We start from the raw sequence: 17543 nt of genomic DNA on the forward strand, positions 1-17543 counted from the left end.
AAAATTTTCTTCCTTTTAGATGCTTCAGCCACGTCCTCTCCTAGCAGGATATTCCTGGAGACAATACTGATTTCTTGGGGTCCCTTTTTAAAAAGTCTGATAGCCTAAGAGGAGAGCACAACTGTCTCTTTAGAATAACACATTTATTCGTGTCCGATAGGTCAGTTAGAGACTCTCGTGGAATATAAAGGCCTTAGAGTGAGTCACCAGAGGAGCAACTAGCGGGAGAGGAAAAGAACATGAGGTTGCAGCTTCCCCAAGAGGGGTGCCAGCACAGTTTGGCGAGAGCAGAACAAAGAAAGCCCTGGGGTGGCTAAGGGAGCAAGAAGTAGCTTTGCCTTCCGGGGTCGAAGTCAGTCTGTCAGGGTACAGGTGCCGGGAGAGCATTTCTTCATAGGTTCCATAGGCTGAAGGCCAGCAGTTCTCTAGGTAGGGAGGCGGTCCAGAGCTCTTTGTGTCAACTGGGGGGGCGGGGCGAGAGGGTCCCCACTGGGTGTGGAATCCCTACCAATGGCCAGGAAAGAAACGGAGTGTGGGGGCCCTTTAGAGCTCTACGCTGCAGCATCCCCACGGGGAGCCCCAGAAGCTTCAAGTGACTCCTGCGGAACCCGGGAGTGGCCATGCCAGGTGAGGGTGACCGGACCCCAGTCACAGTTCGCGGGGTCCACCCCCCCTCGGCGCGGCCTACGGGAAGCCGCTCAGTAACTGCACGCGGATCGCCTGGGGCCCCGGCGTGCTCTGGTGTCCGGAAGCAACGCCGCATTGAGGCCCCCGCGGCCGGCCGGGTCCCCAGGCGGCGCGCGCTGTCGCGATCCGGTGCGAGTGACGTGGCGTGGGCGGGGCTTGAGCGGCTGCGGACGAGCGACAGAGCATCCTGGCAGCCCCGGGGGCCACAAGGAGGTAGCTGGCTGGGTCGAGGTGGTGACGGGCTGCCCGGGTCGTCTGGCGTGAGGCGGAACGCTCAGGGGGTGGGGGTGGGGGGCAGCAGTCGCCGCGTGCTGGATGAGGGCCGGAAACCGCGTGGGGCGGAGGGCGCGGGAGAGACGCGGCGGCTGAGAGGAGGACGCCGGGAGCGTGGAGCCCTGAGTGGACCGTGATGTGAGGAAGACGCACGCGCGCGCTCGTGTGTGCGTGTGCGAGAGAGAGAGAGAGAGGGTGGGGGAGAGACCCTGGGTGGCTTTGTGAGTGTGCAAGATCCTGAGTGTGTGTGTGTGGGGGGGGGCTGTGTGTGGGAAAAGTGCTCGACGGTGAGTGTGAGGGAGACCATGTGTGTGTGACGGAAAAACCCAGACTGTGTGTGTGTGTGTGTGTAAACCGTGGGTGTGAGGATGACTCTGAGGTGCATGCGACCCTGAGAGAGAGGGAGACGGTGAAGGAGGTTTGAGAGTGAGGGGAGAGGAGGGTGTAAGGACGGAAAACCCGTGTCCTTCCCAGTCAGTGACCCTGTGAGCCTGAGTGATCCCATGGAGCACAGAGAGGCAGCGAGGAAGAAGCTGTTGTGCGAGGGACCGTGAGTGTGAGGAGGGCAGAGACTGCAGGGCGGGTGTGTGAATGCAGGAATGCAGCTTCTTGAGGCTGTTGAAACTTCTGACTCGTGTTGGGACTTAAAAGGTTGAGCTATTGGCGTTTGGGAACACGGTGCTCTTGTGGGTCTTTTGAGTGTCTCCATATTTTTGTCATCTCATTTGACCATCTCATGTCACAAATGTCAGGAAATATTTGTGAAACATTCTGAAAATTCTGTACCGAGCACTGAGCCAAAAGGCTGGTCACCGTGTTGTGTAATGTGTCAGTATAAATAGAAGTCAACATCTAATTTAACAGGTCTTGGGGAACCAACCGAGAACCCTGGGTTATGTGTTGGAAAGAATTCTGTTGATGGTGGGGGATAAACCAACCAACAAACCAACAAAACCCCTTAGTCTTGGGCAACTAATCTAACAGGCAGTATGCTTGGCTGTTTGCTGCCTTATCTCAGAGAGCCGCTCCCGGATTTTAAGATTTAGCTGGGGCTGATTTGAAGCCTGCAACTGTTTTTTGAAGTCATTTCTACCTCCTTACCTGGTGATGTTCTTCAGGAAGCTGACTGGGCTTCCTACATTGTTAAGGTTCCGTTTAAGGGAGGAAATATTATCCTGTTGCTTTTTTGTTTTGTTTTGTTTTTTGTTAAGTAACTAAGACCTTACTCTTCCTTACAGAGATTGAATGGCCCAAACCAAGAAGTGGAATTAGTCCTTGCTGTAAGGAATTATTTTCTTCGTGATACCTGGCTCATTTGTAGTGAAACAGCTTTAAAAACTGTGAATTTTCTTGTATTTTGGACAGGTGAGTATTAACTACTCTGTTCTTTACTTCTTCTTCTTCTTCTTCTTCTTCTTTTTTTTTTTTTTCTTTAGTGATATCTCTTTTTTTAATTCATTTTTTTTATTCACTTTACATCATGGTCATAGTCCCATCTCCCCATCCTTCCAGTCCCCCCCCCCTTTTTTTTTTTTCAAGAACAGGCTTCTCTGGACTCCATTTGTAGACCTTGAGCTCACAGTGATCCACCTGCCTCTGCTGGGTTTAAAGGTCTGTGCCACTGTGCCCTGCATATTTATGTCTTTTTAATTTTTTTTCCAAGATAAGTTTTCATGTAGCCCAGGCTGGCCTCAAACTCTCTTTGTTAAAGAGGATGACTTAGCCTCCGAAGTGCTGGGATGATAGGCATGAGCTACAATGCCGAGCTCTGTTTTATGTTTTTCTAAAGGGTACGTTTTGATGGCTTATAATTTAAGATATGATTTCTAATCACAGTAATAGGGAGGTTAAAAGTTCTAGAATTCAAGATTCCCTTGAGCTATGCAATGAATTCCAGGTCAGCCTGAGCTTGCAAGAGATAGATCCTGAAACCACCCATGGTGACTTTTGCCTTTAATCCGAGAGAGGCAGAGGCAGGTGGATCACTGTGAGGCCAGCCTGGTCTACAAAGCGAGTCCAGGACAGCCAAGACTACACAGAGAAACCCTGTCTCCAAAAACGAGAGAGAGAGAGAGAGAGAGAGAGAGAGAGAGAGAGAGAGAGAGAGAGAGAGAGAGAGAGGAGAGAGGGAGAGATCATGTCAAGAAAAAGTAATAAGGGCGCTGGAGAGATGGCTCAGAGGTTAAGAGCACTGGCTGCTCTTCCAATGGTCCTGAGTTCAATTCCCAGCAACCACATGGTGGCTCACAACCATCTGTAATGAGATATGGTGCCCTCTTCTGGTATGTAAGTGTACAAGCAGGCAGAGCACTGTATACATAACAAGGAAATTTAAAAAAAGAAAGAAAGAAAAACAAGCGGGGCGTGGTGGCACACGCCTTTAATCCCAGCACTTGGGAGGCAGAGGCAGGCGGATCGCTGTGAGTTCGAGGCCAGCCTGGTCTACAGAGTGAGTCCAGGATGGCCAAGGCTACACAGAGAAACCCTGTCTCAAAAAACCAAAAAAAAAAAAAACAAAAAAAAAAAACCAAAAAAAAAAAAAAAGAAAGAAAGAAAGAAAGAAAAACAAAGGAGAGACCAGAGCCATGGAAAAGAATATATAGCAAATACTGTTGAAGTAAGAGTATCTTCTTCATTGTGACTGGAAGGTAAATTGTATCCAAGTTACCTGTTAGTCTCATAAAACATAATATTTGTTACTTGGAAAAAAAGTTACAGTAACTATATTTACAGTTTTCTTTGTAATTGTCTTTTTTTGTGTTTGTTTTTTGAGACAGGATTTCTCTATTTAGCCTTGGCTGTCCTGGACTCCTTCTTAGACCAGGCTGACCTTGAACACCGAGAGATCTGCTTGCTTCTGCTCCCCAAAATGCTGGGATTACAGGTGTGTACCACAACACCTGACATGTAATTGTATTTTTATATAGATTTTCTTCTTTCTTAGAAAATTATATATGATAGTTTTCTTGTTAAATTTTCATGAAGAAATTTTAGGGGTCTGATAAACTCATTTTACTGCCTGCTTGCTGCAGGAACTTGGAAAATAGGATGAAATTCTGTAAGAAATTGCTCTTTCTTTCTTTCTCTTTTTCTTTCTTTCTTTCTTTCTTTCTCTTTTTTGTCTGTGCTGAGGATTCAATCCAGGGTCTCAAGCGTCGACCCTGCTAAATATGTACTCTACCCGGTGAGTCACACTGCCAGCCCCAGGGATGTGTCTTTACAAGTAGAGTGAATGTAAAATGATTTTCTTCAAGATAGGATCTTCTGGGAGTACACTGAATGATTTCTGGAAATTGCTTTCAACAGTGATTTTAGAGATATCAGCGAGTCAGAGACGAGACTAGTAACTATGTATGGTTGTTTTATATAGATTTAAGTGTTGTATAAAAATTGAAGGCAGTCAGCCACTCAGGGAAGCAGAGGCAGGTGGGTCACTGTGAATTCAAGGCCAGCCTGGTCTACAAAGCGAGTCCAGGACAGCCAAGGCTACGCAGAGAAATTCTGACTCGAAAAACCAAAAAAAAAAAAAAAAAAAAAAAAAAAAGGGTGCAATAGCTGGGAGAATACTGTCATAAGGTCCTTACAGCACAATGAAAGAATGTATTATTTAAGAGTAGACTGTGGTTAAAGACTCATGAGGCTAAAGTATAGCGCAGTGGTAGAGAACTTGCCAAACATAATTATGGCTCTATACCCTGGAGGCCAGGAAAAGATTTACACTGTAAAATTAGGGCAACAATTAAAAAAGTATTAAAAAGAGGCATAAATAATAAGCCAACAGTAAAGAGCTAGGTGTGATGGCGCATGTCTATATACCAGGCTGGCCTCACACTCGTAGCCATCTTCCTGCCTCTGCGGGAGTCCTGTACTGGGACTGTGTCAAGTCTGTCTAAGAAAGCAGATTGTAATTCAGTTAAAGATACTGTTAAATTAGCTGGGTGTGGTGGCACACGCCTTTAATCCTGGCACTCAGGGAGGCAGAGGCAGGTGGATTGCTGTGAGTTAGAGGCCATGAAGAAAACCAGACGCATGTCTGTAATCTCAGCACTGACAATATGGCCAGATGGGAGGCTGCGATAGGAAACCAGCAGGAAGCTTGTCAGCCAGATAGCCGGGAGTATGTTAACAGTAACAAGCAAGGGGAACACGAGAACCACTGCCCAAAAATTGTTCTCCCAACCTCCACATTCCATGGCTCTAATGTGCCCACACTCACATACACATTAAAAAAAAAAAAGAATTTAAAAAGCATTCATAGCACGCCTTTAATCCCAGCACTCGGGAAGCAGAGGCAGGCAGATCGCTGTGAGTTCAAGGCCAGCCTGGTCTACAAAGTGAGTCCAGGATGGCCAAGGCTACACAGAGAAACCCTGTCTCCAAAAACCAAAAAAAAAAAAAAAAAAAAAGCATTCATAGATAGGCCAGGTGCTATGGCCCACGCCCTTAATCCTAGCACTCTCTAGGCAGAGAGAGGCAGAAAGCTCTGGGTTCAAAGCCAACCTGGACAGAACTATTACACAGAGAAATCCTGTCTCGAACCTCACCCCACCTCCAAAAACAGCATATATAGATGAAACAAAACAAAAAAGATCCCTTTGTTAAAAGTCATCTAAAGCACACACACATTAATATTGGTTTGTTTTTCCTTTTTTTCTTTTTTCTTTCTTTTTTTTTTTTTTGGAGACAGGGTTTCTTTGTGTAGCCTTGGCTGTTCTGGACTCGCTGGCCTCGAACTCACAGTTAGTTCTGCCCGACTCTTCCTCCCGAGTGCTGGGATGACAGGTGTGCGCTACTGTGCCTGGCTTTTTCTTTTCTTTTCTTTTCTTTCTTTCTTTTTTTTTTTGTCTTTCTTTTCTCTTTTTTAAGATTTACTTATTTATTATTATTATATATAGTGCTCTGCCTGAATGTACACCTACAGGCCAGAAGAGGGCATCAGATCACATTATAGATGGTTGTGAACCACCATGTGGTTACTGGGAATTGAACTCAGGATCTCTGGAAGAGCAGCCAGTGCTCTTAACCTCTGAGCCATCTCTCCAGCTCCCTTTTTTGGTTTTTCAAGATAGGTCTTGTCTGTGTAGCCTTGGCTGTCCTCGACTCCCTTTGTAGACCAGGCTGGCCTCGATCTCCGGAGTGTTGGAATTACAAGTGTGTGCAACCACTCCAGCCTCTTGATTTTCCTTTTGAGACAATATTTCACTCTGAATCAGAAGCCAGGCTGTCCTAGAGCTCAGTATTTAGAGTAGACTAGGATTAACACCAGACATTTTCTGCCACTGTACTTCTGTTTCTGGGAAAAGCTGATGAAGGAAGATATCGGGACTACAGTAATGGTTTAAATTGTGTTTAATCAGTTCCACAGTACTACATAGACAAAAAAAAGGACTCCATATCTATTTATGTCAGAGGCATTGTTTATCCCTTCCCCACAAGAGATCTACAGACTCAGAAACAATGGGATGACAATTGCTGGCAAAGGGCCTATTTTAAGCCAGTATCAAGCCTGATATTAGAAGTGGGCCATCAAGCTGGGTGTGGTAGCAGAGGCCTTTAATCCCAGCATTCTGGCAGCAGAGGCAGGCAGATCTCTGTGAGTTCAAGGCCAGCCTGGTCTACAAAGAGAGTTCAAGACAGCCAAGGCTACAAAGAGAAACCTCTGTCTGAATAGGAAAAAAATGGGTCATCAAAAGTTTACCAAATCACCTGCCTGAGTTGACTGCCTTCCTGGATTCACTTTGTAGACCAGGCTGGCCTCAAACTCACAGAAATCCACCTGCCTCTGCCTCTCAAGTGCTGGGATTAAAGGTGGGCGTCACTACCGCCTGGCTTGCCTCCTATGATAGTATTGCCAGGCATTTTTTCTTTATGCTATAAACCAATAGTACAGTTCAGCTTCTGGCTTTATTTATAGTCTGAATAAATTTAAAATAGTCTTTTTTTTTTCCCCACTTAAGACCATTTGATACAGATTGTCCTACAGCTTTTATATATTTTGCCCTGTTTTTTTTTTTCTATTTATACTCATAGCTTTTTTTTTTTTATAAAGGTTTATTTATTATGTATACGGTGCTTTATCTGCATGTACACCTGCAGGTCAGAAGAGGGCATCAGATCACATTACAGATGGTTGTGAGCCACCACGTGGTTCCTGGGAATTGAACTTAGGACCTCTGGAATAGCAGTCAGTGCTCTTTTTGTTTGTTTGTTTGTTTTTGTTTTATGAGACATGATTTCTCTGTGTAGCCTTGACTGTCCTGGACTCACTTTGTAGACCAGGCTGGCTGAGAACTCACAGTGATCCACCTGCCTCTGTCTCCCGAGTGCTGGGATTAAAGGTGTGCGCCACCACCGCCCAACTGATCAGTGCTCTTAACCTCTGAGCCATCTCTCCAGCCCCTATAGCTTTTTCAAAAAAAGATTTTTTTATTATGTATACCATGTTCTGCCTGCATGTGCACCTGAATACCAGAAGAGAGCACCAGATCCCATTATAGATAGTTGTGAGCCATCATGTGGTTGCTGGGAGTTGAACTCAGGACCTTTGGAAGAACAGACAGTGCTCTAACCTCTGAGCCATCTCTCCAGCCCCCAGATTCATAGTTTTCTACATTTGCTCCTCTTACTCTTGAGTTTATTTATTTGTTTGTTTGTTTGTTTGTTTGTTTTTTTTGAGACAGGGTCTCTCTGTGTAACCTTGGCTGTCCTGGACTCATTTTGTAGACCAGGCTGGTCTCGAACTCACAATGATCCATCTGCCTCTGCCTTCGAATCTTTACTATATTAATCACAGTTACTTTATTTCTACTTTTTGGCAGGTCTAGGATTAATCCCAGAGTCTCATGCAGGCTCTGGAAATACCCAACCATTGGGCTATATTCCAAGACTCAGTGTAATTAACTATGTTTTTCCTTTCGTGTGTATACATATGTGTGTTTCTGTGCAAGGGCAGTGTGTATGGAGGTCAGTGGTAACCTTGGGTGTAGTTCCTCAGGATCCATTCACCTTGCAATTTTTGTCTTGTGTTTTGAGAAGTGGTCTCTATATAGAATTTGCTGGCCTTGTGCTTCTGCCTCCACTTCCCCAGTGCCGAGGTTAAAGCCATGTGCCATGAGACACTGTGCCCTTGTGTTTTGGAGAAAGTGTCTCTAAGGGTTATACAGGAAGCACTGAGCTGTCTCTTCAGTGCCCAGCCCCGCAATGTTTTGCTCTTGTTCCTTTTCTTTTGATTTGCTTCCCCCCACCCCCCCCCCCCCCCGCAGTTTTTTGAGACAGGATTTCTCTGTATAGACTTGGCTGTCCTAGACTTGCTCTGTAGAACAGGCTGGCCTTGAACTCACAGCAATCTACCTGCCTTTGCCTCCCAAGTGCTGGGATTAAAAGCATGTGCCACCATGCCCAGCTCCTTTTTCTTTTGAAATGAGATGTTAATGTGTTACAGAGAGTATCTTGAACTTCTGGTGTTTAGGCATCCTCCTGTCTCAGTCCTCCAAGTAGCCAGGACCACAGGCCACTGATTGCACCTGGATCCCTCTCATAGTTATTGTAAACAGTCTGTGTGATGTTTCTGTTATCTGAGTTCTATCTAAGTCTGGCCATATTGATTACTTTGCCTCTTGATAGTGGTTTGCTTTTCTTGCTATTTTTTCCTTTATAATATATTAGTGATTGCTGTAGTTTATAGCATAGGAGAAAATTGAGGTATTTAATTTTTTAAAGATTTATTTATTTGTTATATGTACAGTGTTTCACCTGCATGTGTGCTTGCAGGCCAGGCTTGCACATTATAGATGGTCGTGAGCCACTGTGTGGGTGCCAGGAATTGAACTCAGGACCTCTGGAAGAGCAGACAGTGTTCTTAACCTCTAAGCCATCTCTCCAGCTTCCTCCTGTTCGTTCTTGAGGCACAAAAGATTTTGTTGTTGTTAGCTTTCTTTCTTTCTGTTTTTGAGACTATGTACACATTATTTCCCAATCTTTCTCAAGAATCTGGCCCATCTTTATCATTATCTCCATCTCTTCATCTTCAATAAAATTTTATTATGTTTATGTATATTTTTGTGTGCATATGAATGCATCTATGTAAAGGTCAGAGACAACTTGTGGTAGTTGGTTTGCTCTACCATGTGGGTTCTGGGGATCAAAACCAGGTCATCAGGCTTGGTGACAAGTGTCTTTACCCACTGAGCCGTCTCTCTGGCTCAGTGCCAAGAATGAGAATTACTTCCTGAAAAGTCTAGTCCTGTTAAATAGAGGTGGGCCGGGTCCCTTCTTCTGGACTTCGAGAGATTTCTCATACCCCAGACAGACTTTTAACTTGGGCCCAGGTCCAGACTCTTGGGAGGGGATTGGGACAAATAAGAGAAGAGTTTTTTCTTGAGGCAGGGTTTCTCCTGTCCTGGCTGTCCTGGCCTCACAGCAATCCACCTGCCTCTGCCTCTGCCTCTGCCTCTGCTGGGATTAAAGGCATGCGCCACCACTGCCCAGCAGTCTACTTTCACATCTTATTGAAGAGTTTTATGTTGTTTAGGTATTACTGACAAGGTCAGCTAAAAGTCAGAATGGGGAGGTGCAGCTAGCTGGTGAATTTGGTCTCTGACTGGAATTACTGCTCGCAAGTCTTTCTTGTTTCTATGCTGCCGTATCATTGTTTTATTCTGAGGATGGGATCCACGCCTATGTTTATTTTGTTGATCGCTGTGTCTTTACATACAACCCTTGCTGGGTGTGGTGGCCGACACCTTTAATCCCAGCACTCGGAGGCAGAGGCAGGCGGATCGCTGTGAGTTCGAGGCCAGCCTGGTCTACAAAGCCAGCCCAGGACAGCCAAGGCTACACAGAGAAACCCTGTCTCAAAAAGCAAAAACAAAAATAAAAACAAAGTCTACATACAACATTAGAGGAAGAGGTTCTTGGAAAGTTTTCTAGAGGAATGTGAGGTGAGGGTTAGATTTAGCGAGAAGGTAAGGAATGGCCTTGGGGTTTTGTGGCCAAGCAAGCCTGGAATTTGGCCATCTGTCTTCAGAGTTCGCTCTAGTTATTTCACAAATTTGTTCTTGGGTTAAATAAGATAGGGGTTTTAATTACTTTTGCCAAGGACAGGCTCATAGTGATAACTGTGTTTGGTTTTTGTGTGAAGAGAAGAACTTTCTCCTTGGTTGAAGGAGAAGTCCTTTCTAAACCATTTGTCCCTCATTCAGGTGCTGGGACTGGGATTCTAGGCAAGAGGTCTTGTAGGGCTGTGACTGATTGTAACACATCCTTCCAGAACAAGCCATTGGGAGTTTGTCTAGTGTATCAGACATTAGAATGTACAGGGGCCAGGTGTACAGATACAAAAGGAATACCTGGTAATCCCCACTCTCAGCTAAGTTTTGATGGGACAGAGGAGATCGGAGCAATGTCTAGGTCCAGCCTTTGCTGCCTATCTGGGTGCGGAGTTAGGTAGAAAAGGTACCCTGAAGGTCTCTTTGTACTTCACTCTTACATGAGAGTGTAGACTCCTCGCTGTTGACTGGATTTGTTCCCATGGAAACCTGGACTTACTTGACAGACATGTGAAACAAATATGCTTCCACATGCTTGCATAGGGAAACCTGCATAGCCCAGTGCCAAGAATGAGAATTACTTCCTGAAAAGTCTAGTCCTGTTAAATAGAGGTGGGCCCTTCTTCTGGACTTCGAGAGATTTCTCATACCCCAGACAGACTTTTAACTTGGGCCCAGGTCCAGACTCTTGGGAGGGGATTGGGACAAGTAAGAGAAGGGTTTTGTGTGGGGTCTATAGAGGTAGGAGTTTCCCCTGGGAACTTTTCACTCTCAAATGACCTTGGTTGTTTTGCTCTGAGGCCTGTGAAGCCAGGATCTAATAGACATTTTTTTTTCTTTTTCTCTTCTGTCCTCTGGCCACACCCCGAGCCCTCCCCTTTTATTTTTTTTAAGGACAGGGTCTTGCAATGTAGTCCTTACTGACTTTGAACCTAAGATGCTCATTACAGGTGTGTGCCACTAAAGCTTTACATCTTCACTGACCAGAGGAGAGGGTTTGGGAAGCTGATCCCATTCTTACCTCTAGAAGAGGTCTTATCCCTAAGACCTGACTTCTGGGTGGTAATTATGTGGCCCACCACCTTTCATTTCCCAAAGATGAGGTAGGCTCAGTGGTGCTGACTCATGGCCAGACCAGCACAGGAACTGAGGAAGGGAGAAGGCAAGTCTGGGTAGAGTCAGGAAGTCAGGAGGTTGCTTGTCTTTTTGACAGAGCCTTCTTAGGTAAAGTAATGTAAAACCCACTTTCTTTTGAGTTTGCCAAACTCTGACCCAAAGGGTGTGAGTGAGTGTGTATGTACACACACACACACACACACACACACACACACACACACACACACACACAAAATCTCTTTGTGATGATTCATGCTTCCCAATACTGGCTTTGTAACTAAAAGGAGGCTATGGCTTTGGTTAGATGACAAGACTCTGGGAATTATTTTGGGAAAATTTGTAGCCTCAGATGTTAGTGAGGAGCGTGGAGAAGAGAAAAGCAAATAAGCCAATAGCAGGTTAGCTCTGAGTACGGGTGCCCCTGGATGTCCTTTTTTCCTCTCTCTTATAATCTTGTACTCTCTCTCGGATACTTGAGAAAAGAAAGGTGTTGATTCAGCAAGCAGTAATATGGAGAGTAAGGTGGGGGTTTATATTTTGGTTTTTTTGTGGCAGCAAAACTAGGGAGAGTCTACTGTAGACAAATGTAGTCTTGCTGGCCTCTTTGCTCAGGAAGACAGATCTCTTGTTGGAAGTTTTCACTGGGTTGGGACTGAGTGCTCCTGTTGTCTTTCTTAGCATTGGATCCTGCTTACATCCAGTTCCCTGTGCCTAGTGATTGAAAGTGAGACAAGCCTGTTGTGTTGTGTGTGTTGCATGCTCTGCCTAAGCAGGTGGTGGGCAGGGAGATCTGTTTGTCTGGCATGTGAATCTAAGCTAGAGTCACATTAGCTCCTGCCCTAGACTTGACATACTTGTTTTCTTTGTCAGGCCACAGTAAACACAGGTGTACAGGAACCAGTTACCATGGAAGCCAGGGAGCTTGGGAGCCCCACACCCACCTACCATCTTCTCCCCAAGGCCAACCAGCACACTGTAAAAGAAGATGCCAGCTCACCATCCCAAGAGTCTCCAGAAACTTTGCAGCTGAAAAAGGAGATCTCCTTGTTGAACGGGGTCAGCCTGGTGGTGGGCAACATGATTGGCTCAGGGATCTTTGTTTCACCCAAGGGTGTTCTGAAATACACTGCTTCCTATGGGTTGTCACTAGTTGTGTGGGCCATTGGTGGGCTCTTCTCTGTTGTGGGTGCCCTTTGTTATGCAGAACTTGGGACCACTATCACCAAATCAGGGGCCAGCTATGCATATATTCTAGAAGCCTTTGGGGGCTTCATTGCCTTTATCCGCCTGTGGGTCTCACTTCTAATTGTTGAGCCCACCAGTCAGGCCATCATCGCCATCACCTTCGCCAACTATATCATCAAGCCCTCCTTTCCCACCTGTGATCCTCCGTATCTGGCTTGCCGGCTCCTTGCTGCTGCCTGCATATGTAAGTATGGGGGTGGGGCAGGGAGCGATATGGGGTGCTATATTATTTGTGTGGGTACCTGATACCTGAATGTTCTTTGGGGAGGAGGGAAGGCGTGGAGCATCATACCTTTTGAAAAACTAATTTTATCACTTATTTGGCTCTGAGAGATAAGTAAGCACAAAGGATGGGGATGGGAGAGGCTTGAATCTGTTCATGGCCTTTGAGCTGTAGCCTCCTCTTTTCTTGGCTGTCCAATATTTCTGTTCCCTACTCTGAGACAGGTTGGTACATGTCTTGGATTTGTCTTGCCAAGTTATTTTTTCCCCCTTGGAGGGTCAGGTGTTTTGAATGGTGTCAACATCACTATTTGTAACTTATCTCAGAGAACAAGTCAGAGCTAAGGCCTTGTTGTGCTCCCGGCTTTTCGTTAGGAACTAGTTTAAAGGCATCAAGGAGGAAATAGGCTTCTCTGGTTCATGGGGGTACCTCTTTCCTGTCACTCTGCTCTCTGGCCTGTTCTAAGCCCTAGGCACCACACCAAATGGTCCTTTTCCATTGGTGTTTCAGATTTCTTTGCACTGACTTTGTAAACAAGCTCTGCCCACTGCCACTGAGGGAAAGATAGTCTCCACCCTGCCTTTAGGTTTTTGACAGCAGGGTGTGAAAGATCCCAGGGGATCCCTGTTTATTTTCTTTTCCTTTAGAGGTGGACAAAAGGATATTCAGTATGAAAACATGGAAATGAGAGAAGATTGGTATGGATTTAGGCAGCCTTGCAGAGCTGGTCTTCTGCTAGCACCCAATCTTGTGTTTCTTAGCATTGTGCTGCCAGAAGTACTTAATCATATTCTGTTCTTTTTTTATCTCTGTTTTGCAAAAACTTTGGCTGTATGTGTACTTTATTGACAATTTTAAAAATACCTTGGAGTTAGCAAAAAGAATGATTGATTGTACAGTGTACCATGCCTCCTGACTTTAAAGGCTTTGTTAAGGGCAAACAATATAAAGGTAATCTCTCCATATTCCTTGAGACAGGGGAATTAGATACCCCTGGGAGAAGGAAGAAAGATGGGACTCAGCTGTGTGTCCTTTTTTTTCTTTTCTCAGCTCTCTGTCTGATAGGTTTTCACTGCACAGTTTCTGGTCTTGTTGAGGTCTTTAAAGACCGAATTTAGGTAGGTGTAATGGTGCACACCCTTAGTCCCAGCACTTTGGAAGCATAGGCAGTCTTATTTCTGTTGAGTTGAGGGTAGCTTGGTCTACATAGTGAGTTCCAGGCTAGCCAGGGCTACATAGTGAGATCCTATCTCAAAACAATCAAACTAAAAAACAAAGCAAGCTGGATGGTGGCATATGTCTTTAATCTCAGCACTCAGGAGGCAGAGGCAGTTGGAGCTCTGAATTTGAGGCCGGCCTGATCTACAAAGTGAATCCAGGATAACCAGGGCAACACAGTGAGACCGTGTTTTGAAAAACCAAAAAGCCAAAACCAAAAGAAAACCAGAGAGTAGTTTTACGAGCCAAGCGTGTAGCTCACACCTATAATTTCATTGCTTGGGGAGCAGAAGCAAAAGGACAACTTTGGTTTCATATCAAGTACCAGACCAGCTGGGGCTACCTAGTGAAACCCTGCCTCAAACAAGCAAACAACAAAAAGCAGGCTGGTATCTTAGTAGGTTAAAGGCACTTAACTGTCAAGGTTGATAACCCGAATTCGTGCCATACGACCCACGTGCTGGAAAGAAAAAACCTACTCTCATCACTGTGCTCTGACCTCCATAAGTGAGAGTACTCACACCATATATATGCAATAATATTTAAAGCTTATTTTACAGCATCTGTATTTTTTAATAAATAAATAAATTAATTATTATGTCTATAGTGCTCTGCCTGCATGTACACCTGCAGGCCAGGAAAGGGCATCTGATCACATTATAGATGGTTATTAGCCACCATGTGGTTGCTGGGAATTGAACTCAGGACCTCTGGAGGAGCAGTCAGTGCCCTTAACCTCTGAGCCATCTCTCTAGCCCTCATCTGCATTGAGTTATACTAGGGAAATTTTTGTGTGTAAGGGAATGACCAATATTATGCAGCTTTTTTAGAAGAGAAGGCTTTATGTATTTGTGCTCCTATCTGATGGTACCTGCATGTTGTTTTCAATCAGGAGTGTGAATTCAGAGAGTAGCCACGTCCAAGGTGACTGCTATACATGATATGGATTTTTTTTGATCTCCGGACACATACTTTCTGAGGTGAAAAAATGAAAGCTCTGCACTGGATCCTGGATGAGGTTTGGATAGGGTGGAAAATGGTGCTCTGAAGTTAAGACTAGAAAGGCCCGCCTTGGTGGTGGACACTGAGACATGAGAGGAGTCCACTTTGTTAATTGGGAGATGTGCAAAGACTTTGGAGCCAGAGGCTAGTGAGATAGCTCAGTCTTTAAGCGCACTTACTGGCCAAGCAGGGCTGGCACACACCTGTAATCGCAGCACTTGGGAGGCAGAAGCAGGTGGCCTGCAGGGTAAGTTCCAGAATAGCCAGGGCTACACAGAGAAACCATGTCTGGAAAAACAAACACACACCTGCCCCCCTCCAGTCCCCCCCCTCCAAAAGAGCACTTTACTGCTTGCTGTTTGTTCTTCAGGAAGTCTTAGTTCAGTTCTAAGTACCTACATCAGGTGGCTCACTTCTGCCAATAATTCCAGCTTGAGGAGTAATCAGTGCCTCTTGTTTCCACACACACACATACACATAATTAAAAATAATATAAGCAAATATATATATATATATATATATATATATATATATATATATATATATATATATATACACATTTAAACATTTTTATTTTCAGACAGGGTCTCTCTGTGTAACTCCAAGAGCCTAGAACTCACTTTGTAGACCAAGTGGGCCTTGAACTCAAAGAAATCTGCCTGCCTCTGTTTCCCAAGTGTGGGAATTAAAAGCATGTACTACTAAACCTGGCTTTAAGTGTTTTTTTTTTTCTTGAAAGGAAAGACCAAGTTTTATCTTAGAATACAGGATCCAGGAAGTCTCCATATATTCAGTCCCAGTCGTGGGGTACAGGCTTTTAGATGGTGGCTCATGGACCAGATTTGGCCCACAGATAGATTTGTTAGGCCTGCACAGCTCTCTCTCTCTCTCTCTCTCTCTCTCTCTCTCTCTCTCTCTCTCTCTCTCTCTCTCTCTCTCTCTCCGTGTATATATATATATTTCTTACCCTGGAACTATATTCAATGTCTGCCTCAGTCTATTGAGTGCTGAGATTGCAGGCTGAGCCACCAGGCCTGGCATAATTTTTTATTTATAATAAACAGGCTCACAGTTCCAACCCAGGTTAATGGATTACAAATGTAATGGCCTTCTTGCCTGTTCAGTACCAAGATAGCACAGGATTTCACATGGCAGGAAATACAGAACATACATATGTGACTCTGGTCTTTCTCTATTTTTATTTTCATGTATTTATTTTTGTTTCTTTTTGGAGACAGGGTTTCACTATAAAGCACTGGCTTTATATTTTAAAAAATACTTAAAATATATATTGGTACATACTAATGGGTTTCATTATGTTTTCATAATATATGTAATGCACTTCAATCATATTCATTTCTATATTCCTCTTTCTGTTCTTATTCACAGTGTTTTAAATTTAAATAATTTGGATTAATTGTCAGCTTTTCAAAAACTAGAATTTAAACTGGTATGGTAACACATTCCTGTAATCTCAGCATTTGGGAAGCTGAGGCAGGAGGATTGCTTTGAGTTCAAGGCCAGTCTGGGTAATGAAGTGAGGACTGAGCCAACTTGCGCTACAGAGCAAGATCAGGTCTCTAAAAAAACCAGAAAAGACAACACAAAGAAAAATTAGAACATATATATATTTTGGGGGGGGAGGGAAATCAAGAGGTCTGGCAAATTTGAACCCAAATTTCTGCCCCTCAGGCAGTCAGCTGGATGTGAACAGCTGTTGCTACTCCCCCCCCCCCCCCCCCCCACCCCAAGACAGGGCTTCTCTGTGTCATCCTGGCTGCCCTGGACCAGGCTGGCCTCAACTCACAGTGATCTGCCTGCCTCTGCCTCCCAGGTTCTGGGATTAAAGGTGTATGCCACCATGCCTGCCTAGCTATTGTTTTGTTTGCTTTTGAGATAGATTCTCATTTTGAAGCCCTGATTGGCCTAGAATTCACTATATAGACCAAGCTGGCCTGAACCTCAGAGAGGTCTGCCTCCTTGTTGCTGGGATTAAAGGTATATACTGCTATCTTGGCTACGTGTTGCTTTTTTTTTTTTTTTTTTTTTTTTTTTAATTTTTTGAAGTGTGTGTGTGCACCGCATGTATGCCAGTGCCTAGAAAGTCCAGAAGGAGGTGTTGGATCCCTTGGAGCTGATGGTACAGGAGGTTGTAAGTTGCTTGCCATGCATGCTGAGAACCAAACTCAGGTCCTCTGGAAGGGCAGCAAGGCCTACTGTGCCATCTCTCTACTCTTCCCATTTGTGTTGCTTTGTTAACCCCTGAATGTATTGCTGCTGTTTCAGCCGCTGTCTTTCCATCCGCATCCCACTCCATTCTCAGGTTACACTTAGCAGGGAAATGTAAGTAAGTGGCGGTGGTGGAATTTCAGGTTGTCTTACTTATTCTCTTGAAGTTGTGGTTCTCAGTGGGACCTTAGTTTGTCACAAAGGTGGCATTTGGCAGTATCCAGAGACATTTTTGGAATACAATAACTGGGAAGCAGTGCTGCTGTTATCTATTGGGTAGAGGCTAAGAGTGACATTTAACATCCTGCCAAACAGGATATAGTCTTACAGGCTCAAAATATCAATAGTGCTGCAGATAGGAAATTATCCTAAAGATGTGCTTCTGTGATCTTGGAATTTTCGGAGATGGGTGAGATCTTGGGCTGCTGACCCAACCCAGCAGACTTAGGGGCTCTAGACAACTTAAGCAACTGTAGAAGACTAATGACTTACTTTTCTCTTTG

General features: G+C 44.7%; 1 protein-coding gene across 5 annotated transcripts in view; it reads left to right on the top strand.

The window, feature by feature from the left end:
• The first annotated feature begins 818 nt into the window (after window positions 1-818).
• The window catches only part of Slc7a6 (solute carrier family 7 member 6), a 28928-nt gene continuing 12203 nt past the window's right edge, over window positions 819-17543 (top strand). The window contains exons 1-3 of one of the 5 annotated variants that reach the window (XM_051169071.1): window positions 819-900; window positions 2199-2325; window positions 11994-12552. In XM_051169071.1, the coding sequence (XP_051025028.1) occupies window positions 12030-12552 (523 nt within the window). In that variant the 5' untranslated portion in view covers window positions 819-900; window positions 2199-2325; window positions 11994-12029. The other 4 variants (XM_051169070.1, XM_051169073.1, XM_051169072.1 and 1 more) reach the window with 4 other exon arrangements.

Source organism: Acomys russatus, chromosome 26, assembly GCF_903995435.1.
Source record: "Acomys russatus chromosome 26, mAcoRus1.1, whole genome shotgun sequence".
NCBI classification, from domain to species: domain Eukaryota; kingdom Metazoa; phylum Chordata; class Mammalia; order Rodentia; family Muridae; genus Acomys; species Acomys russatus.